General features: G+C 55.9%; 1 protein-coding gene across 4 annotated transcripts in view; it reads right to left on the bottom strand.

Annotated features, from left to right (window-relative positions):
• The window catches only part of CYTH1 (cytohesin 1), a 76,380-nt gene that overhangs the window by 28,012 nt on the left and 27,137 nt on the right, over nt 1-21,231 (bottom strand). The window contains exon 1 of one of the 4 annotated variants that reach the window (XR_002336946.1): nt 11,349-11,926. The exons of 1 other annotated variant lie outside the window; for it this stretch is intronic. Coding sequence is in view for 1 of the 3 variants with exons in the window: in XM_005656903.3 (XP_005656960.2) it covers nt 11,349-11,376 (28 nt within the window). In the remaining 2 variants the exon portion in view is untranslated. Of the gene's footprint in view, nt 1-1,783; nt 1,920-11,348; nt 11,927-21,231 lie in introns of those variants that run through there. 2 more of the 4 variants (XM_005656903.3, XM_013989852.2) reach the window with 2 other exon arrangements.

Genomic DNA, 21,231 nt, shown 5'->3' with positions numbered 1-21,231 from the left:
TGACGTATGTTTTACCATAGAAACTTGCAAACCAAACAAAACAGCCAAAAATTTAATAGTAATAACCTGCCCTCCTGATTTCTACTCACCTCAGTCCCTTTCCCTAGAAGCTCTGCTTTGACTTTGCGTAAAGCTTGTGAAAGTGTCTCACCACCCATTTACTTCCTAAGATATTAAAAAAAATTGAGACCCATGAACAGGACCGACGAGAATTAAACTGGCGTAACTGACATTCAACATGGGCAGAGAGAAGAGCCTTCCAGCAAACCGCCAATGTGAGTGCCTCCACTTCTGGCATAAACCCTTTCCACGCAGAAACCACCCAGTCTCCCACCTACAAGTATGGGGAAGATTCTACTACCATAACCCGCATCTTTAAGGCAAACGCAGCTCCTGGCTCAGTCTAAAGACACCTCATCTAAGCGCTAACCCGACAGCTCAGGCCTCGCTGACCGAGACCAGACTCTGCCCAGGGACTGGGGGTCTGGGGCGACACCTGCGTCATGTCCTCGCCTAGTTGCTCCGTGACCACCTCTCCCCACCCCGGTTTCCTGAAGCTCGAATGGGCCTGCCACCGTCCCTGTCCTTCCCAGGGCGCAGATGTCCGGGAAACAGCCCCATGGACTGTCTCAGGAAAGCAAGATACTTTATCTTCTCGCCTGACACAGAGAAGAAAATCAATATGCTTAGCTAATAAATTCTAGAACTCAAAGATTGAGTCTGCATAATGTGATGATTTAACTAGCTAAACAAGGAGAAAGGAGGTCGCATTTCAAGGTAGTAAAAGAAGCAAAGTCATAAAATCTTATCCCAAGTTTGGTTTGGTCAAAGAAAGCTAACATCTGCTTTCAATAAAAGCTGAAAACTGGGAAATAATCGCTTTCAGAACCTCAACCTTCTCTCAAAGCCAGCAGCAGTGTCTGACCGCTGGAAGACTGCAGCAGTCTCTTTCCAGACGCCTAACTCCCAACCTGTCTCCAAGGCTGCCTTTGAAAGGACCCTAGGAACTGAAATCTGTGTTCCGCCTTGGGCTCCTTGAGACAACACGGAGGGCCCCGCACCCCCACCCGCTCTGGAGAGCCTGGGAGTCCCCACCCCAGCGGGCCCTCCCGCCTCCGCCCCCGCCCCCATCCCCCCATCCAAGCAGAGAGAGCAGCAAGGCAGAGCCAGGAGCCGCCACTGCACAGCTGTGCTGCCACACCCCTTCCTCCAAAAGGAGGCTCCATGGGGGCCTGAAAAAGTCAGTTCTCTCTCTTCACCTGCCTTCCTAAAGCCTGTCCGTAAGCTGGCCCTCTGTAAAACCGCGACTATGTCTGCAGACTGAACCAGCTCCCTCCTCTGACAGCTGGCAGCTGGAACAGACCCCCTGCATGGAAACCGAGGCGGGATCCAGCCCCCGCCTACATGCACTGTTGGAAAGGGGGCCACCCCACCCAGGGAAGGCTCCAGAGTTCTAAGTGAGTAAAACGAAAACTCCTGGGTGGGTCAGGAGGGGGACCTTCCTGAGTTCGTCCCTCTGCTTTCTGCCGTCCTCACCAAAGCAGGACCCCAGACATTGGTTATGAGCTTGTTCCTCAATCTCAGGCCTAAAAGGAACCGCACCGAAGGCTTCAGCAGCTATTTTGAAGGGAAGGCGCTCCTGGAAAATCCTTAAGCGGGGAAAGCCGAACGCGAACCCACAGGCAGACAAGCGGAGAAGCAGCCGCCAGCATAAGAGCGGGACTGCTCGCTCTCGGTGCAGCTCCACGCCATGGGCTCACGCACCACCCACGCGGCCTCTTACCCAGGGCGGGTCCCCTCTGCTGCGGCCCCAGGATCCTGGCAGACCCGGGGCGGCGACGTCAAAGCCCAGGCCGGTGGCAGCTCTCGGCTTCAGAGGCCATGGTGGCCCAGCAGCGCGACCCCGCGATCCCAGGCCCCCGGCCGCCCCCCCAGCTCCCCCAGCTCCGGGCGGAGGCAGGGACAGAGCACGCGCGTCATATGTGCCCGCACAGCCGGGGCAGAGGCGGCGGCGGCCAGAGGAGACAAAAGCGGAGCAGAAACCCGGGCGGAGAGGGTGCCGATGCCGGTGGGCAAGGCCGGCGTGGACGGAGAGGGCCGCGTGGAGCCGTGGCCGGGCGGACACTCGTAGCGAGGGCCGGCGGCCGTGCTCCGGACTAATTTCCATGAAGGCAATTACCGCGGCCCCGCCCCCCGCCCCGCCCCGCCCCGCCCCCGGCCGGGAGGGGCCGCCCCGCGAGCGGTTGCGCAAAGGCTGCGGTGGCTTCTCTCCCCCTCGCAAGCAAGAAGCTGGCGGCGGCTTCACCGGAGGATGTTAACCCTTCCTTGAGGTGCCCTCTCCCTCCAGAGCCGGTCCGCAAGGGGAGGGCCCACCGTGCATCATCCCTTGGCACAAGGCTGCCTCCTTGTGCGACCCCGTGGCAGCAGGCAGTGATGCAGACAGGGCTGCTCCGACCTAAGCCGGCTTCCGTCCTCCGCTGCCCTGGGCCCCTGTCTCCACGTGGGATGCCCCAGCCTCCCACTCAGTCCCTGTGCCAGCCGCTATCTCCACACACTGGCCTGGGGTTTCCTCACCAGAGGCTGCAGTATCACGTCCCACTACATTCTGGTTAAGGGTGATGGGGCTGGTGGGTCCAGGGACCACACGGTAAGATGGCTGGTGACGAGAAACATCCCCACCACTGGAAAGGAGTGGCTCTCCAACTCCAGAAAGGCGGGGGGCACCAAGGGCACCGTCAGACACGCAGATCTGGGACCCCAGCCCCCAAGACGCACTTTCACAGGTACGGCCCCTCGTGAAACCAGAACCCGGCCAGCTGCAGGTGGTGTCTGCAGACCCCTCTGGGAAGGGCTGTCTCTGACTACCAAGAGACATAAGGATTTTAAAACAAGTGCCACACAAGTGAGGAGAAAAGAGAAGAGAAATCACTGCACTAGATGAGGTTCTCCGATCTCACCACTACTGGCAGGGTGGGCACCTTTCCGAGAGGAGGGCATCCTGCGCCCTGCAGGCTGTGTAGCTGCACTGCTGCCTCCACGCTCAGGACGCCAACAACACCTGCCACCCCCAGAGGGCAACCCCAAACGCCTCCAGACGCTGCCAAATTCTGTGCTCCAGATAGGCAACAAACCCCGCGCCCTCCCCTGCCTTGCAGTCCTCTGTCCTGGGGACCCCCACTCACCCAGGCTAACATGGGCCCCATGCTCTGAGCTCTCCCCGTCACCATGACGGGGTCACCACACCTGACCAAACACTTAGGCTCTGCAGCCCAGCCTGTCTTTACAGAAACAGCCACAATATAAGCAATTTTATTTTTGTGTCAAAATGGCAGTTCTCATCTAAAAGAATCATACCAAATTCATGAAAAATACACCCTAAAATTATGAAACTTTACTCTCAGCTGCAGAAGGAGACACGTTTTCAGCAAACATGTGGACTGAGAGTCCCCTTGGGCCGCTGGATCTGGCAGCCTCCCCCCCCTTCCCCGCACCTGGCCCCGGGGTGGGGCGATCCCTCCTCCCCGGCCCAGCAGGGCTCCTTGTGGCCAATTTGTCTCCGCCTCCTTCTCGCTGTCCAGAGGCTCAGCTCTCACAGGGAACCTCCTCTGTTCCACAAGCTGACCGTCACTGAATGGCCTTCCCCACGCCTCCGAACATGTCTGTGGCATGCCGGTTAGCATGTTCCCAGGGGCTCATCTGTCCCTGAAATTAAGCTCTAGCTCGCCAGTAGAAAGTGTAAATCCCCTCACAGCATTCTGCACCGTCCGAAGGGTGCACTCCCGGCCGCAGATGCCACCCCAGCTGCCTGTGCCAGACTCGGCCGGGATGCAGAGGCGCCCCTTCCAGTCCCCAGCCAGGACTGAGCAGCAGAGGCGCCACTGCTGGGCTGAACTGCAGCCTGTGAGCCTGGGCAAAGGCCTGGGCGTGAACCCAGGCCAGGCCGGCTGGCAGCAAGGCCCACACAACTGTCAATTCTCGGCACGGACAGCATGAACCAAGAAAGCAAGGAGAGGGAGGGAAAGGCCACGGAGAGAGGCTGGAGGGAAAGGCCACGGCCAGGAAGTCTGCCGTGTGGCCCGCCTCCCACCTACAGAAGACGATGGAGACTCAGTGGCCCCACATCAGGCCCGGGAAGTCCCCACCAAGATGGGAAAAAGAGACCGTTCGCAGGCCAGTAAGCTCAGGAAATCTACCAACAGAGAAAATAAGAGCTTTAAAAAATTACTTCCTCGGACTCAAAGTTCAGCAGTCTGTCGGGGAAGGTTACCGCCCATAAATCAGTCGCCCCGTCAGCTGCTGCAGAAGAGACACGACGACGAGAAGACATGGGCTTGGCCCCGAGGAGCTTCTATCTTGCTGCTCCTTTTAGAGAAGAATCTAAGTGCCGCATTCCTGCTGGCGACGGGTGCTTACGGGGTCAGCGACAGCGAAGCGGGCGGCCAGGTTGTCCCAGGAGGCCCCACAGAGCTGAGGCCAAGTGGGACAGCGACCGACGCCAACGAAGGAAAAGAAGAAGGAACTGGAAACGCCTGGGAAACTGCACACGTCACACCGTGTCCTCTGAGGGCGGCCGGGAGGTACCTGGGCTGCTGCGTCGCTGAGCGGGAGGCAGGGCAGAGCGTGGAAGCGGCCTGAGGGGCACTGCGAGAAAGGGACCCACAGCTCTCCTGTGCTGTTGAGGGGGCAGTGACGAGGACACGGTGTTCGTCCAAGGCAGCACAACTTCGCCCCAGCCGCAGGGACCCTGAGCCCAGACAGCTCCTGAGAGGCAACGCATCTCTGTCCCTCAACTCGCCAACCCTGTCACCCGGGCAAGGGCCCCGCACCAGCCCCGGCCGCCTGGCCAGCCAGGCCCCGCGCCTCTGTCACGTGAACCTCAGGCGGGAGCTTCTACCAACCCGCTCCGGGCCTGGAAGGCGCTGGATTATTCTTTAGTAAAAGCTAGAAGCATGAAGTCTTCTCCAAAGACGCCAAGACGGGCTCCTGCTCCCGCTCTGAGAGGGCGGCGCTCCCGTCTAACCTCCAAGGAGGAAAGCAGGCTCCGCACACGGACACCAACCCGCGTCCGAGCTGCCCAGGGTCAGAGGAGGGTCTCTGAGGTTGGAGGGAAGCGTGGGAGGAGCTGGGGGCACGGACCCAGGCCCTGCCGGCCGCTCCGCTCCCTCCTGCCCTCTGCAGGGACGGCCCTCGGGGAGGACGGAGCGGACGCAGCCGGGTGGGCAAGGCCCTGAGCCCCCAGACCCAGGGTGGCACACGCCCCTCCGCTGCCCGCTGGAGGAGGCAAGCTGACCCGTGCGAGGAAAGGCCTTCTTCCTCCAGCGCAGTCGGACCCTCGATTCGACCCCAAACCCTGGCAAACTGCCCCCAAGTGGCATGATGCGCGTGGCAGGAGGAGAGGCCCGCTGGGAAAACAGCGAGAGCTGAGCAAAGGACGGAGCCCCCACCAGGGGAGGCTCTCCTGGGCACGGGCGGCGTTTCTAAAAACGCTCTTTACCTCGCCACCGAGAGGTTCACCAAGTGGGACAGACAAAACGGCGTCCGAGCGCGTAAGGAGAGGGTGTGGATGAAGAGCCCAGAAACCTCTGGGGAGGAAGAAGGCGGCGGGGGCGGGGAGTGTCCGCACATCACAGCTTGTGCGGCGGCAGTGACCTGACAGTCCAGCACCGGAGAAGACAACCAGCCGGAAAGAACCTCAAGAAGCACTGAAAGACATGGGTGGCCTTTCTTTCTTTCCTTTGCCTTTTTTTTTCTTTTTTTTTTAAGGGCCATACCTGTGGCATATGGAGGCCCCCAGGCTAGGGGTCAAATTGGAGCCGTAGCTGCCGGTCTACACCACAGCCGCAGCAACGCCAGATCCAAGCCAAGTCTGTGACCTAGACCACACTCACAGCAACGCCGATCCTGAACCCACTGAGCGAGGCCAGGGATCAAACCCACGTCCTCATGGACACCAGTTGGGTTCGTTAACCACCAAGCCAAAACGGGAACTCCCCAGAGGTGGCCTTTCAAGTCACAAAATCTCATGAAGAAAATATAAAGAAAAAATACAAAAACAGAAAGAAAAGTAGGATTATTCAGCCAATGGGGATGGAGAAATTAGCCAACTAGTCACTTGAGGGAAAACTAAGCTGAATGCCAACTTCATTTCCCTAAGAATAAATGCAGCTGAATCAGATTTTCATGTCAAAAAAGAAACCACAAAAACTCGAGAATAAAGCACGGGTTAATATGGTCACAATCTCAGAGAGTCCGCTCGGCTTCGGAGCGGAAAATAAAGCTCCATGAGCGCAGATGCAAAGAGCCAGGACGACAGATGCACGAACCCCGTGGCAGAGGTTAGCTTCTTACACGGAGAGCAGCGCACAGAGCACAGAGACACGGGGGAACACAACCAGCGGCGGACAGAAAAGGCAGATGCACACAGAGAAACAGGCTGGGCAAATGCCAATGACCTTTCAACTCTCCAAAATTAAAACAGGACCACCAGCAGTCCGCCCGAAGGAAGTGTCCGATGGCCGAGGGGCAACGGGCAGGCAGGCGGGGTGCTGCGGGGATGGTGAACCAGGGCCCCCTCGCGGTGCCCTGCCTTGCAGTCCCCCGGCCCCCGAGTGACCTGCTGGGCACGTTCCCCAAAGCACAAGAATGGCAACGACGACACACCATCCGGGCAGCGGGAAGGAGGAGCTGCGGATGGACGCCAGGCCAGGAAGATCTCCCAGACTCAGTGCCACGGGAAGCGCGGGACGGCACGCGCAGCCCCTGCGCCAGAAGACGCACCCCACTGAGCAGGACACACCAGCAGTTGTCCACGGCGACCCTCTTCGGAGACAAGGCGTGTGACAGGGCCACCGAAGCAACGCTTCACTGTATACCTTTCTGTGCATCCGGACCCACAACGAAGGCGACAGTTTATGTTGAAATTTCTACTCAGAGAAAACATGGCAGTGTCACCAGCCGCGTACCCCCAAACACCTGCTCGGGTTGATGCCCGCGTGCTCCTTCTGCAGAAGAAACATACCGCAGGCCGTGTAACCCGTGACCCCCGCGGGAACCACACCATCACACCCTGGTTTCCCGTACATGGCATTCCTGCTGGTCTCTGTGAAGCTGTGTCCTCAGCCCTTAACAGAGGAAGCAAAGAAGAGACTTAAGAGGCCAGAAAGCGGAGGCGCAGAGACAGCCTCTGCCTTGGAAATGAAACACGCTGCGTTTCCAGGTCGGAAGTTAAGCTGTCACAATTTCTCTGTAGAGGAAGGGCCAGGACGTCGTCTTCGTAAGCAGGGAAGGCCAGGGGGTGAGTCCTGACCGTGAGCAGAGCTGGGGCAGCGGGACTGACTCTGCCACCCCAGCCCGGGCTCCGGGGGGACACAGAGGGCGAAGGCACACCTCTCAGCGGCGCTGCTCGACGCCAGCACCTGGCCAGCCTCCGCGCCCCGCAGGCTGTGGCCCCCGCCTCTCGTGACTGTCCCCACTGCAAGACGGCCCCATCTGAGCTCCCTCTCCACAAGGTGATGGGAGAAGAGAGCAGCCGTGACAAGAGTCTTTTTCTAGAAAGGAAACCGCGACTGGGCTGCAGCAGACAGAGAGGAGCGACCAGAACAATGTACATTCAGTGACGCGGCTCTGGAGGGGTCAAAATGCAAGGGACACGTGAGAACTGGACACTCGAAGCAATCTCCCCCAGGTCTAGCCCTCCGCTCTTAGTGTAACCACAGCCGAGTGTATGCGGGTCCTGGCAGCGAACCTTCCAGAGCCACGGGCAGGGTTGGACCACAAGGTCCTGGGCCACAAGGCCGACAGCACCCGCCTTGCCTCGCAGGCTGGTAAGGGCTCCAGACGTGTCCTGCCGAGACCCACACTGCCCAGCTCTTCCTTCCACAACACGGGCTCCTCGGACAACCCCACCTGCTGCCCCCGCAGTCACCTGCCTCTGGGACCTGGGCCCCAGCCACTGGCAGCCAGCCCTATGCTTCATATTCCACAATGAAGAGAACTTGCGAGCCTCAGATGCTTTTTTCAGAGCTGCACGCAAGCCCGATGCTGTCCCCCTCCTTCATCAAGAAGAAAGGGCAGCTCTGACCCTCCATTCAGCACCAGGCACTCGCTCTGGTTGTCTCCCAGAGAGCCTATGAAATTCAGACCAGGAGTTCCTGTTGTGGCTCAGCGGGTTAAGAACCCAACTAGTATCCATGAGGATGCAGGTTCAATCCTGGGCCTTATTCAGTGGGTTAAGGTTCTGGCGTTGCTGTGAGCTATGGTGTAGATTGTGGATGCGGCTCCAATCTGGCGTTGCTGTGGCTGTGGTGTAGGCTCGTGGCTATGGATCCGGTTCGCCCCCTAGCCTGGGAATGTCCATATGCCACAGGTGAGGCCCTAAGAGGACCAAAAAAAAAAAAAAAAAAAGAAAAAAGATTCAGCCAGAGCCAGTCCCTTCAAAGCTGGTCGTGGCAGATGGTTCTGCAGGTCTGCTGAGATGTGTGCTCTGCGCAACGCCAGGCGCTCCCGCTTAAAAATAAAGATGTCACCACTTCTGATTTTGAAAAATACAGCCTCAGCCCATGAGGGAGGGAGAAGTATCTGGGGGGTGCTCACTCATAGCACCTTAACTTCTCCTCCTGACACGCGCCTCCGCCTAAGCAACCTGCCCAACGTGAGGCTGGCCCGGCTACAAGCAACACATTTAGAGAACAGGAGGGGATGAGGGGTGAGTTAACACCGGAGAGACTACTTCAGATGCAACCTGAAAACCCACTATCCCAAAGGAGAGCCACTCTGCGCTCTCCAGCCCCTTTTCCCACGTAACTCTGCCCTAGAGTCACAGCGTGTCCACAGCTTACAAATCTTTTTTCATTTTCATTTGAACTTGACAATAAAGTCCAACCACGAACTCTGCACACTTCCTGACAATGAACTATGCACTGTTACCTCCAGTTTCTAGGGGAGGTAAGACTCCTTGAGTGTGAAGAGTCTCCAGAGCTGAAATTCTAATTAAACTATTCCTGGCCAAACAACTCCAGACTGAGCCCAACTCAAGCTCACTGGCTGAGGGCTCAGCAGAATCAGCACCCCGCCCTTGCACTCGCCCAGCCTGTGCTCGGGGCTGGGATTAAGTAGCCCCGGACGTGCCCTGCACAAGGGAAAGGCCAGGGAGAGGCCAGGTGCCAGGGACGGCGAACACACGTCAGGTGGGGCCCAGGACACCCGGCAGAAAGCCTTTCTGTGCACGGGTGAGGGCTGTGTGTCCCACACACCAAGGAGCTCAGAGTCCTTCCCAAAGAGAGGGGTCAAAGGTTAATCAAAGGGGAACAAACACTAAAACGAGCAGATTAGGAGGTGCCCGCTGGCCCAGCCGTTAAGGACCTGGCACGGTCACCGCTGTGATATGGTCCTAGGGTGCAGGTTCGATCCCTGGCCCAGGAATTTCTACATGCCCCAGGCCAAAACAAAACAAAAGGACGAATAAATAGCCCATTAAACAGCCCAAGCAGGAAAGAAAATGGTGCCCAGTTCAGTGAAATGGTTGCTCTCCGCTGGCACACGGCTGCACGGCTAGAGTGGAAGTCAGCGGTCGGGAGAACCAGAGGCGACGCCTCGTCTGCAGCAGGACGGCGACCGCGGACTGTGGGGCAGGCGGAGTTGGGCTTCTTTAGAACCACGGGGGCTTCTGGCCACCGTGTGGCATGTGGTGTTCTGGGACCAGGGCTCAGACCTGAGCCGCAGCTGTGGCAGGGCCGGATCCTTAACCCACTGCGCCAGGCCGGGGATGGAACTTGCTTCCCAGCGCTTCCGAGATGCCACCAATCCTGCTGTGCCACAGCGGGCACTCCGAGCCATTTGTCAAACTTGATTCCCCCGTCTTGGAGCCTCTCTGGGTAACAAGCTAGTCCACGCCGCGGCGAGAGCAGCAACACGCTGGCACCTCGCTCTCCCGGGGGAGACCATGGACCCGCCCAGAAAGGCCACGAGCTCGCTTCACGCTCACATCTGCCTGATGCCACCTCCACATCTCCCCTCGATGCCTCGCGACACTGCCTCCCTCTCGTCCCAAAGAGACCACACGACCAAGCTCTCCCAGGGGGACTGAGGGAGACAGAGAGCCACCTGTCAAAGCAACGCTGCCTGCTAACCGCCTCTAAACCACCCGGCCCCACGTCACCCCTGCGTCAAGGGCGCACCCTGAGCAGCTGCGTTTCAGCTAAAGCCTCCGACATGGGAGAGGCCGACAACACGGGCCCCCTTACTTTCGAGTTTGCAGTGGCTGGTGAACAGCGCCACCGGGCAGGTCTGAGGCCAGGCCAGGGCAGGAGCAGCGGTCAGAGGGAAGGACCGGCTCAGGGAGTGGTGGTCGCGTCTGCCCACTGCCCAGGCCAGGCGCCATCGGCGAGCGTCCTCCTCCACGGGCACGAGGGCCCCTTGTGCACCAGAGACCTGGGCTACTGCGGACTCCCCTCCGAGACAACTCCCACGGGGGCGGCTCAGCCCTGACCCGGAATCGCCTCTCGCAACCGCCCCCTCTTTGCCGGCACAGCGTTATGAACCAACACCCACTGCCCTCTCTCCCGGGGCCGCCCCCACGGGACCCCACGGATGTGGTCCACGCCCCGCCCAGCAGAGACGGCACCTGGAGACGTGCCGCATGGTGCGCCCGACGAGGAAAGGCATAAAAAGGAGCCCCAACACTTTCAAAGCCATGAGCCGCTTTGCAAAACATCCTAACGTGCGTTTCAGACCTATTCCTGTCACTCGTTACTGGCTGCAAGCTGTCTTACGTTTAAAGGGCAGCCTCACGTCCTTGTCACCCAGGGAAGGCACCCACGAAAGCGCCACACCCAGCCAGCCCCTGACGTCAGGACACGCGAGAGCCCTGACCCAGGCTCCTCGAAGCCAGTTCTTCTGCAAAAACTTTCGGGACTTACCATCCACGAACCGTGTCATCCCTTTACTCAGCGTCCAGCTGGTGACAGCGCGGGCGGGCGGGGAGGGGACACCCCAGAGGAAGCCCCACCGGTGCTTTCCGCCCGGTCTCCCACGCCCCTCCTTCCGCGGGGTCACACGCGCTCTGGGGGTACCTGCAACTCCAGAGCTCCTAGGACAGGCACCCAGACTCCGGAAGTACAGACACGGTCGCCGAGAAGGAGGGCACAGGCCACCGAGCCACACGCAGGGCGGCGCGTAGGCAAGAAGAGTGGGGGGGGAGCTTCCGTGTCACAACGGGCTCTCCCCTCCCCCTCCCCCCCCACCTCTCTCAGTCGGCACTCCCCCCCAAGAGGCGGCGACTCGCAGACCTTCCACGCTGATCAAGAGACGCCAACCCCCGCCCCACTCGCCCAGGCAACACCGGGACTCACCAGCCCCCTCCTCGGTTTGACGGACCATCTCTCCCCCCGCGGCCGCCCCGAAGGTGGCGGGGCTCGTTCTTCAAAGGAGAGCTCGGCCCAGGTGCCCTGGGAGGCAGGGCTGGGTGGGGCAGGACCACCTGCGGGCCCACCCGCGGCTCCGAGCTGCTTCCTGGACTAGGGGAGCTTGCGGCCGCGCTCCTGGGCCAATCGGCCTCCAGCCACGGCGGCGTCCCTCCCAGCTCACTGCCACCACCCAGTTCCTGAAGTCAAGCTCAAGTAACTTCCTCGAGGTTAACCAGCTCCGCCCTGGCAAGCGTCTGACGCTGGAGTCCAGGGAGCAGCAGAGGCTCTTCTGGGCTTTGCTCAGCTTCAGCCGAAGTGACAGACAGAGCGGAGAAGGCGTTCTTCTCACCCCCCAAGGACTTTCTTGGAGTGAATCACTTAAAACCCCGGTCATCTCACGATGAGATTACAGCGCATTTCCCCAGAGTGTGACTAAGAGATCCTAATCATTCCAAGACCTCATGAGGTCACAGGAGAAAAGCAGGAGGCAGGCTTTAGTGGCCACCCCCCCAAAAAATCTTCGGGTATCACTCCCAGGGTAAGTTCAATGGCATCCCCAGTCTAGGTTCAAACCCAGCCATTCTCCCCCCCCCCTTTTTTTCTTTTCTTTTTATAGCCACACACGTGGCATATGGAGGTTCCCAGGTTAGGGGTCTAACTGGAGCTGTAGCCGCTGGCCTACACCACAGCCACAGCAACACCGGATCTGAGCCGCATCTGTGACCTACACCACAGCTCATAGTAACACCTGATACTTAACCCACTGAGCGAGGCCAGGGATCGAACCTGCGTCCTCATGGATCCTAGTCAGGTTCGTTACCGCTGAGTCACAACGGGAACTCCCAGCTGCTCTTTAGGGCATGCTCTTGTTATAATCATGACACAGGCTCCTTGTGGAAGTTAGGTTATGGCAGTGAGGGGAGAGGTTTAATCCTGTCACCCTGGGGTAATCGCTGATGACATGTCGGTGTATATTCTTCATATTCTTCCATATTTTTATGTACTACATTCTCATTCTCTCTCTTTCATGTATAATATTTAACTCGCAGAGTTCCCATCGTGGCTCAGCAGAAATGAACCTGACGAGTGTCCATGAGGATGCAGCTTCGATCCCTGGCCTCAATCAGTGGGTTAGGGATGTGGTGTTGCTGTGAGCTGTCATGTAGGTTGCAAATGCGGCTTGGATCCCGAATTGCTATGGCTGTGGTTTAGGCTGGCAGCTACAGCTCCAATTCGACCCCTAACCTGGGAACCTCCATATGCCACGGGTGCGGCCCTTAAAAAAAAAAAAAAAACTTAACTCTCTCTGTATCTCTCTTTATAGGTCTATATCACTCATGTATCTGTCACATTTAATAGGATAATAACCAAATATATTATATAACATGTGAGATACATTTTACTGACACCCCTGGCCCCAGAGCCGTCAGTGCGAGCGGAGCCACATGGAGCGCCAGCACTGGTTATCACTCAGGCTCCTGCGAGGGGGCTCTGCCCAGCCGCAACCTCAGTGTCCTGAGCAGGGTGAGGCGGGCCAGGCTCAGCTACGACCTTCAGTAGGTTAAGAGCATTTGTGACTTTATGACGTTTTCAGCTTATGATGGGTTTATCAGGATGCAACGTGAAAAGCTTCATGAATATTCACATAATGTTCTGGGGAAAGTCTTTTTCTCAGCACAAGACCCATGTCAGTCACCACCCCAAAGAGACAGAGACGCTCTCGGGGTGGGAGTCTGAGAGAAGAGGGACTGGCCCGTCTTAGGCGTGAGGCCGGAGTCTGGGGAGACCACAAGGCGCTGCAGCCCACCAGGCCCACTGGGGGCCACAGCTCCTGCCTGCCAGTCCCCTGGACAATCCAAGAGGGTGGGTGAGCAGGGGGCCAGGGAGTGGCCAAGGGAGCTGTGAGGAGGCCCCGGGAGCCAGCCCCGTGGCCCTCAGGGGGCCATCACCTGCCCACCAAGCCTCAGCTCTGGAGCGCGCGTGGTTTCGAGACCTTGGTACTTACTCACTCCAACCTGGGCCACCCCAGGCTCGTCCGTCTCCCACCACCAACCCTGGGCCACCCCAGGCGCGTCCGTCTCCCACCACCAAGCTTGGTCTGTTTCTCTATGTGAAATAATAGGCACATATCGTAGGAAAAGCAAATAGGACCCAAGGCTTGAGACAGAAAACCCGTTTCCTGCCGCCCCCCGCACCCCCGGCCCCCGCCCGGGAACCAGGCTCCTTCCTCTACTGATTGCCTCCTGTTCCCAAACGCCTCCCACTCCTCCTCTCGGTCCCATTCTAGACGCCAACCGCCCGCCGAGGAAGGTGGAGACCTGGCCTGTACCCCCGCACCCCACGTGGTGACCCAAAGAAGCGATCTCCAATCTCCCACCTGCACCGTGTGGACCGCACACCTGGCCGGCGGCACCCGGGCGCCACGAGGCGGATGTGCACTCGACTCTGTCTTATCCTCACGTTTTACCAAAAAGGGAGGGGAAGTCACCTCGCTACAGGAGAGGGAGGAGAGCTGGGAACTGCGTCCCGGCCCCGCAGCGTAGCGCTTTCCCGACAAGCTGCCAAGGGGAGAGGGGCCTGGGGCAGGCCGAGAGCCCCGGCGGGGACTCCGCGAGCGGGGTGGAACGTGACAGAGGCCGCCCGTCTGCAAACACCTGGAAACACCGCAGCCCTCTTCGGAACAGGGCTTCTGAGTCACCTGGAAAGCACGCGTTCGTGCTGTTCGTCCTCGCAGGCGTGAAGAGCAGGGATCAGCGCTGCACGAAAAAGGCAAGACTCAAGGCAGAGGAACGGTGTGTGTGTGACGCGGAGGAGGCCAGAGGAGAAGCTCTGGACTCGTGCTGACCCTGCGCCTCATCACACCCACCAGGACGTGAGGCAGGATTCTTAGCAGCTTCATCACCAAAAGAAAACGAATCCGACATTTTCACAAAATCCAAATCATGCCTTTTATCCTTTGTTTCATGGACACAATTTAAACTTCAATTTTTTCCAAGAAGAATTTTTGCAAGAAAAAAAGACACACGCAGTTCCTCACAAAGTCTGGTCTTCTTTTTTTTGCGGTTTCTTTAGGGCCACACTGGTGACATGTGGAGGTTCCCAGGCTGGGGTCAGTTGAAGGTACAGCTGCCGGCCTACACCACAGCCACAGCAACACCAGATCCGAGCCGCATCCACGACCTACACCACAGCTCATGGCAACGCCGGATCCTTAACCCACCGAGCGAGGCCGAGGGATTGAACCCGCATCCTTATGGATACTAGTTGGGCTCCTTACCACTGAGCCACAACAGGAACTCCTGGTCTTAGTTTCTATGTGAAAAAATCTATTATCGATTCCATAAAATGCCATAAAACTGAAAAAATGTATGCATTTCTGTGCATTTTTCCTGAGGAGGGGTCACATGTTGGCCAGGGGCTCAGAGAGGACCCCCACGTGGGAGAGTCCGCACTTGGACGCAGGCCTCTCAGAGCGGGCGAGGGCAGCGCCGGCCCAAAGAAAACCCAGGTAATCACCTGCTTCCCGGAGGTGATGGACCGATGCCCCTGCAGGACGCATGCCTGCTGCTGTCGGCACACTGGTGGTGTCAGCTGTGCTTTACAAAGCATGAATGCGACATACTCATGACGCTAAACAGAAACACCTTCCTCCACAAAGAGGAAGCAACAGTGTGATTCACAAATGAGAAAGACCAATGCTAAACTTGCTGTGGACGAAAACATGGACCACCTGAAAGCAGGTGCTGGTTTTAAACGCCCTCTAAGATAAAGTCAAAAATACTGGCGGAGGCAAAGTCGATCTGTGCTGCCCTCTGCTGGCGACATGAAAAGATTGTTCAAAGTTGACAATTAGCCATGGCTGCACTTTACCTTTTGAAGGTACCCAGGAGAAAGGAGGAAATTCGTGTTCCACCTCGTGTCCAGGCCATGCGGGCAGACACAGGCAACAACATACACAATAAATAACGAATTCACCAGCACGCCGGAAAGCGGTGAGTGCCCCGGGGGAAAGCGGGAGCTCAGGCACGCGAGTGTGGGCGTGGGGATTAGCGAAGTGCTGAATGCGGTGGTCAGAGCAGGCATCACGGAGATGAAATCTGAACCTCAGGGACCCCCCACCCCAACCAAAACCCCTGCACACAGCCTCTGCACGCCTAAAATTCCGTGGGGTGAGACACCCACTACCCTTCTCCTCCGACCCTCCCGCGCCCGGCTGCTCGCCCCGTGGACTAAAAGGACCACGCGCCACCTGCAAGACGGGATTACCAAGGCCACGGCCCGCGAACACACCGGACCCTGAGACCGCTGGGGGGTGGGGGGTGCCAGCCTCCCGCTCCCGGGTCCGCCTAGGAGAAAGCCTCGTCGCCTGGCGACCGGAGCGCCCTCCTTCTCAGCGCTTAGAAGCCCTGCCCTTCCATTTTCCAGCTGGTGGTCACACACGCATTACTAGCTTTTTTTTTTTTTTTTAATGGCTATGCTGAGGAGTTCCCGTCGTGGCGCAGCAGAAACGAATCCGACTAGGAACCACAAGGTTGTAGGTTCGATCCCTGGCCTCACTCCGTGGGTTAAGGATCTGGTGTTGCTGTGAGCTGTGGTGTAGGTTGCAGACGCAGCTTGGATCTGGTGTGGCTGTGGCTGTGGTGTAGGCCAGCAGTTCCAGCTCCGATTGGACTCCTAGCCTGGGAACCTCCATATGCCGCAGGTATGCTGAGTACTGCACATTTCTCTCTCTCTATTCAAGAAAGGCTTGAGTCCTCGCTGTGTATGCACTTTGAACAGGGCCTGTTGCATGGTGCTGGGCTCCGGAGGTGAGGACAGACGGTGCCTCCAGAGGAGCCGCGAAGGGCAGCAGTCACCCAAACCACCAGTTGGTCTGGTCTGCTTAGGACTGGGAGGGGAGGGCCGGAGCGCCAAGCTCTTGGAGGGAGAACATCAAAAATCAGACCTTGGGAGAGGCAGGGAGAATGGGGGGGTCCAGAGTCCAAAAAAAGGAGAGTCGCTTTTGAGAAAACCCGCCGCCTTAGTGGCATCATCTGGTATTCAGGAGGGGATCTAGGGCGAGTCGCATCCCACCCTGTGGCCACGACCTTGCAGGAAGACATAGAGCCTGGCCCTTCGGGGTGAGGGAGGCACTGCCTGGGAGAGCAAGGGTGCTTCAAAGATGCCCAGCGCAAGCGGCCCTTTGCGACCTGGCCCACCTGGCTCCCCACCTGCCTACTGTCACCCCAACTTCACTTCCCTCCACTGAACAAACTCCGAGTCCAGTTACCCTCCTCTTTTTGAAAATGAGTCTATACCCAAGTCACAGAATGACACTTGCACTGGAGAACGGGCGGGTTCTGTATACCCTCTTCTCGGCCAGCAGACCTACGTGGAAAGAAGTTTGCCAAAAAAAGAGATCTCGGAAACGCAGATTCAAAGACAAGAGGATATAGAACTCGGAACAAGAAACAGGCTCATGGAGCTGCTAGACAGCCTGAGGTCTGTCACCCCAACTAAAGGGGCACAGGCTACTGCACCATAACCAATCATTTTAATTTTAAAAATCTGCATCCGTTTCCAAAGACACACAGAGATACGGTCACAGAGATACAGAACTTCTGCAGCATCGAAATGACCCGGGAGTGGGGCAGGCAACACTCCTACCAGCCCCGCCACCATCCCGCCCACACACGGAGTGGCAGGGGCCATGCCCACCACACCAACCAAACCTGCCAACACCACGCCCACCAGGTTCCTCCCGGGGTGCTGGGAAGCTCCTCCCTCAGCCTGACGGGACGCATACTCCGTGCATGGAGACCAGACAGATGCCCACGGAGTTACAAGTCATCAAAGGTGATGGCCCTTAACTCTGAAACTGCCCAGACGACAGCCTCTCCCAATCGAGGTCAGGTGAAGAACACAAATGTAAACCAGTAAGAAATTTTCCCTAAAGGCTGAATTCTGGTCTTTTTGTTCTTAAATATCACAACACACTGCTTGGGAAATAAAGCGTAAATATTAAATGATCATTCTGAGAGCTTTAACACAAAAGGGGGGCTACCTCACTGCAGGAAGACAGAATGTGCCTGTCGTCTTTCTTCTTGTGCACAACGATTCCTGATTCTTGCCCTCGGGGGTGGGGGGAACGGTGCAGAACACACAAAACCCTAAAATAAAAGTCCTTTTATTGCTGCCTACGTCACAAGGTTAAACAGTATGTGTTTTTCTACAAGTTTCGGTTTATTTTTTTGCCGCGCCTGAGGCATGCAGAAGTTCCCGGGCCAGGGATCGAACTTATGCCCCAGCATCGACCTGAGCCACTGCAGTGACAATGCCGGATCTTTAACCCAGTGAGCCATACTGGGGACTCCTACAAGTTTTTGTGTGTTGTTGTTGTTGTTTCCAATTAACATGCCTTAGAGATTTTCCTATGTTGGAGCCTAAAGACTGACGTCAGGTGTTTACAAGTGGTACATCCTCCAGTTAAGTGGGTGCTGGCCTTCGATTTCCTACTGATGAAACGTTAAGCTGTTTCCCACGCTGCCATCATGAGCTGGGTGGCGATCAACATCCTTCCACGTCTATCTTCTTGTACTTGCAGGAATGTGTGTGTGTGTGTGTGTGTGTGTGTGTGTGTGTGTAAGAGATGCAGAAATGCTGAATTACAGTCAACTGGAACGGGCAGTTAACCTTTTATTTTGAATAAACTTAGACCTGCGGGAAAAAAACGCAAAAACACGGCATTGCCATATGCCCTTCCCCAACTTGTCCTGAGGTTACCATCTTACACAGCCTCATACGTTACGGAAACCAGGAAAAGGACACGAAAACGGTGCCAAGAAGCAGTCTGGCAATCCTACTAGCACCTCGCCAGTTTGCTAAGGTCCTTTATTTCCGGCCCTGGCTCCCATCCAGAAGCCCCCACCACGATTTGTTCTGGGGGCGACAGTTCCCAGGCCTGTGTGTCACGACCCTGACACTCGCAGAGTCCTGCCCAGTTATGCGGTAGCATGTCCCACTGTTTGGATTTGCCTGTGGTTTTCTCCTGATTCAAGTGGAGGCGTGCACTTGGGGCAAGAACGGTCCCGAAAAGAGGTTGTGCTCTCCTCGGCCATCACGTGGCGTCTGCGACATGGATGAACCCCTTACCGGGGATGGTAGCCCTGACCACCCGGGGAGGGGCGTCCAGCAGGTCTCTATGCAGTGACTGTCCCTCGGTCCTTGGCTGACTCCTAAGATCTTGTTAGGAGAGACTCTGAGAGATACTTTCTCACCCACCACTCTCCGTGCCAACGGCTGGGTGATTCCCTAGTTGGCTCCTGTCTTTGGACCTGTCCCCACCATTCTCTGAGCGCTTCCTCACTTCCTGCCATCACAAGATTTTCCCGGCAGGCTCATTTTGTATTTTTCCCTGTTCAGCCCCACAATCACCCTTTTTACCAAGGATCGCTGGTTCCTTTCAATGGAGAACGGTATTTAGAAACCAAGATGTGGGCATGGGGGTACCATACACACATTTTTAGGACGTTCCCGTTGTAGCTCAGCAGTGACAAGCCTGACTAGGATCCATGAGGATTCGGGTTCAGGCCTCGCTCAGTGGGTTAAGGATGCGGTGTTGCCGTGAGCTGTGGTGTAGGTTGCAGACGCGGCTTGGATCCCACGTTGCTGTGGCTGTGGTGGAGGCCGTCAGCTGTAGCTCCGTTTAGACCCCTAGCCTGGGAACTTCCAAAAGCTGCAGGTGCGGCCTTAAAAAAAAGCAAAAACAAAACAAAACGAAACAAAACCATTTTTAACTGGGACAGACGTTACCCAACTGCCTTCTGAAACGGCACCAACTGCTCCCCGCCAGACACGACCAGAACGTCCACTTCCCCTGACCCCACCAACACTTCGACAATCTGATGCCTGCTGTAGCTTAAACTTCCCTGTTTCTCAGGAACACAGGACACTCATGCTCACTGGCCAGCTGTGCTGCCTCTCTGAATTGTCCTAATCTCCGTCCTATTTTTCCGATGCCTGCTTTTCTGCTGGTCGGTAGACACGCCTTACCTTTCAGATAGTAAATCTTTTTCTTCAGTGTTGCAAATACTTTCTCCCACTTTTTCTGCCTGTCCTACCTTTTTTTTTTGTGAGAGCTTTTGTCACACAACATCAAATAGAAATAATACACTTAGGAGTCCCCGCTGTGGCATAGTGGGTCAATCTCTGAGGCAGTGCAAGATCAATCCCTGGCCTGGGAACTTCCATATGCCACTGGTACAGCTGAAAAAGAATAAATAAATATTTATACATTAAGTTCATTCACGGGAAGTCAAAACTGTGAATTGTTTTTTCTCTCGTGGCTTCTAGGTTTTGTGACCTGCTCAGGAAGTTGTGTTCCTTCTCAATAAAATTGGAAAAACATGTTACATAAAATTTACATATACATGCATATATCTTTAAAATTTACATACATACATATATCTTTAAATTTACATACATATACATATATTACATCGTTTACATATTTGTATTTGTCCTTCTATATTTAAAGAGGCAAAACAAAACAAAAAGCCCCAGACGGATGATAGGGGAATGTACACAGACATATGTAAGAGACACTTTGACCTATAATCCATCGGGAGTTTGGTTTGTTTTTTCAAGCACAGAATGACAAAGGGGACCTCATTCTTTTCTGAATAGATAAGACAGTTGTCACAGCATTTATTGAAGAGCACACCCTTTCCCCACCGTCTAAAACGGCCCCAGGGTGGGCTCACTCGCTATGTGCCACCCAGGTCACTCTTTCTGAGCCTTTTGGGTTTTTCATCCTGGAAACGAAGACACTTCCCCATTTCATCGGGCTGTCGTCAAAGTGCTTAAAACAGTGCAGGCATCTCGTAAGCACTTAATATATGTTCGCTACTATGAGGAACTAAATGTGCCTACAAACACCGAAGCATCCAGCCAGCCATGCCCATAAAAAACACGTGAGCCGAACATGTGATGAAAAATTGCCGAGGAGCCACATTAAACAACTAAAAGGCACAACGTAAAATAACCTTAATGAAATATTTTACTTAACCCAAAATATCTAAAACATTATCATTTCAATATATAATCAATACAATACGGTGTTTCGCATTGTTTCTTTCGTACTAAGGTGTCGAAATCCAGGGTGTGTTTCCCACGTAGAACGTACTTCGAGTGCTCAGCAGTGGCTACCACACAGGACAGTGTGGGGCTAGACTAGGTCATGCCTCGGTTGTATATTCATACCACAATATCACACCTGTATTTGCAAGAAAAGTACTGAAAGAACTGAACAGCCATTCGTGACTCAAACACATCTGGCAAACTAGAAACAGGAGGAATCTTTTTTAAAAATGAGAAAAGGTATTTACAATTTATAGTCAATGTTATACATTGTGGGGAGACACAAAGCTTCTCCTTTAAGACGGGGAAAGAGGAAGGGCATTCCCTGTCATTGAGTTCACTGGTGCTGTGCTGGAGGGCTTTCCAGCCAATCCTTCTCCCTCGGGGAGCCCCAGGATAACGGGGTCCCACTGCTCCAGTGAATGGGCAAGAGAAAGGGCGCAATGATTGCAAAGACGAAGAAAAGGACACAATGGTATCACAGGTGGTTTGACCGTCCGCAGAGAAAAGGTAAAAAAAAACCACCACCACAAACCCTAAAGATCAACTGTTAGAATAATTCACAGAGCTCCTCAACGCTCTTGGTTACCAAGTCTACACAGAAAAGCACAAATGCAAACACCTGGTCGTGGCGCAGTGGTTAACGAATCCAAATAGGAACCATGGGGTTGCGGGTTCGATCCCTGCCCTTGCTCAGTGGGTTAAGGATCCG

This window comes from Sus scrofa, chromosome 12 (assembly GCF_000003025.6).
Source record: "Sus scrofa isolate TJ Tabasco breed Duroc chromosome 12, Sscrofa11.1, whole genome shotgun sequence".
NCBI lineage: Eukaryota > Metazoa > Chordata > Mammalia > Artiodactyla > Suidae > Sus > Sus scrofa.
This window is presented reverse-complemented; position numbering and strand designations above follow the sequence as displayed.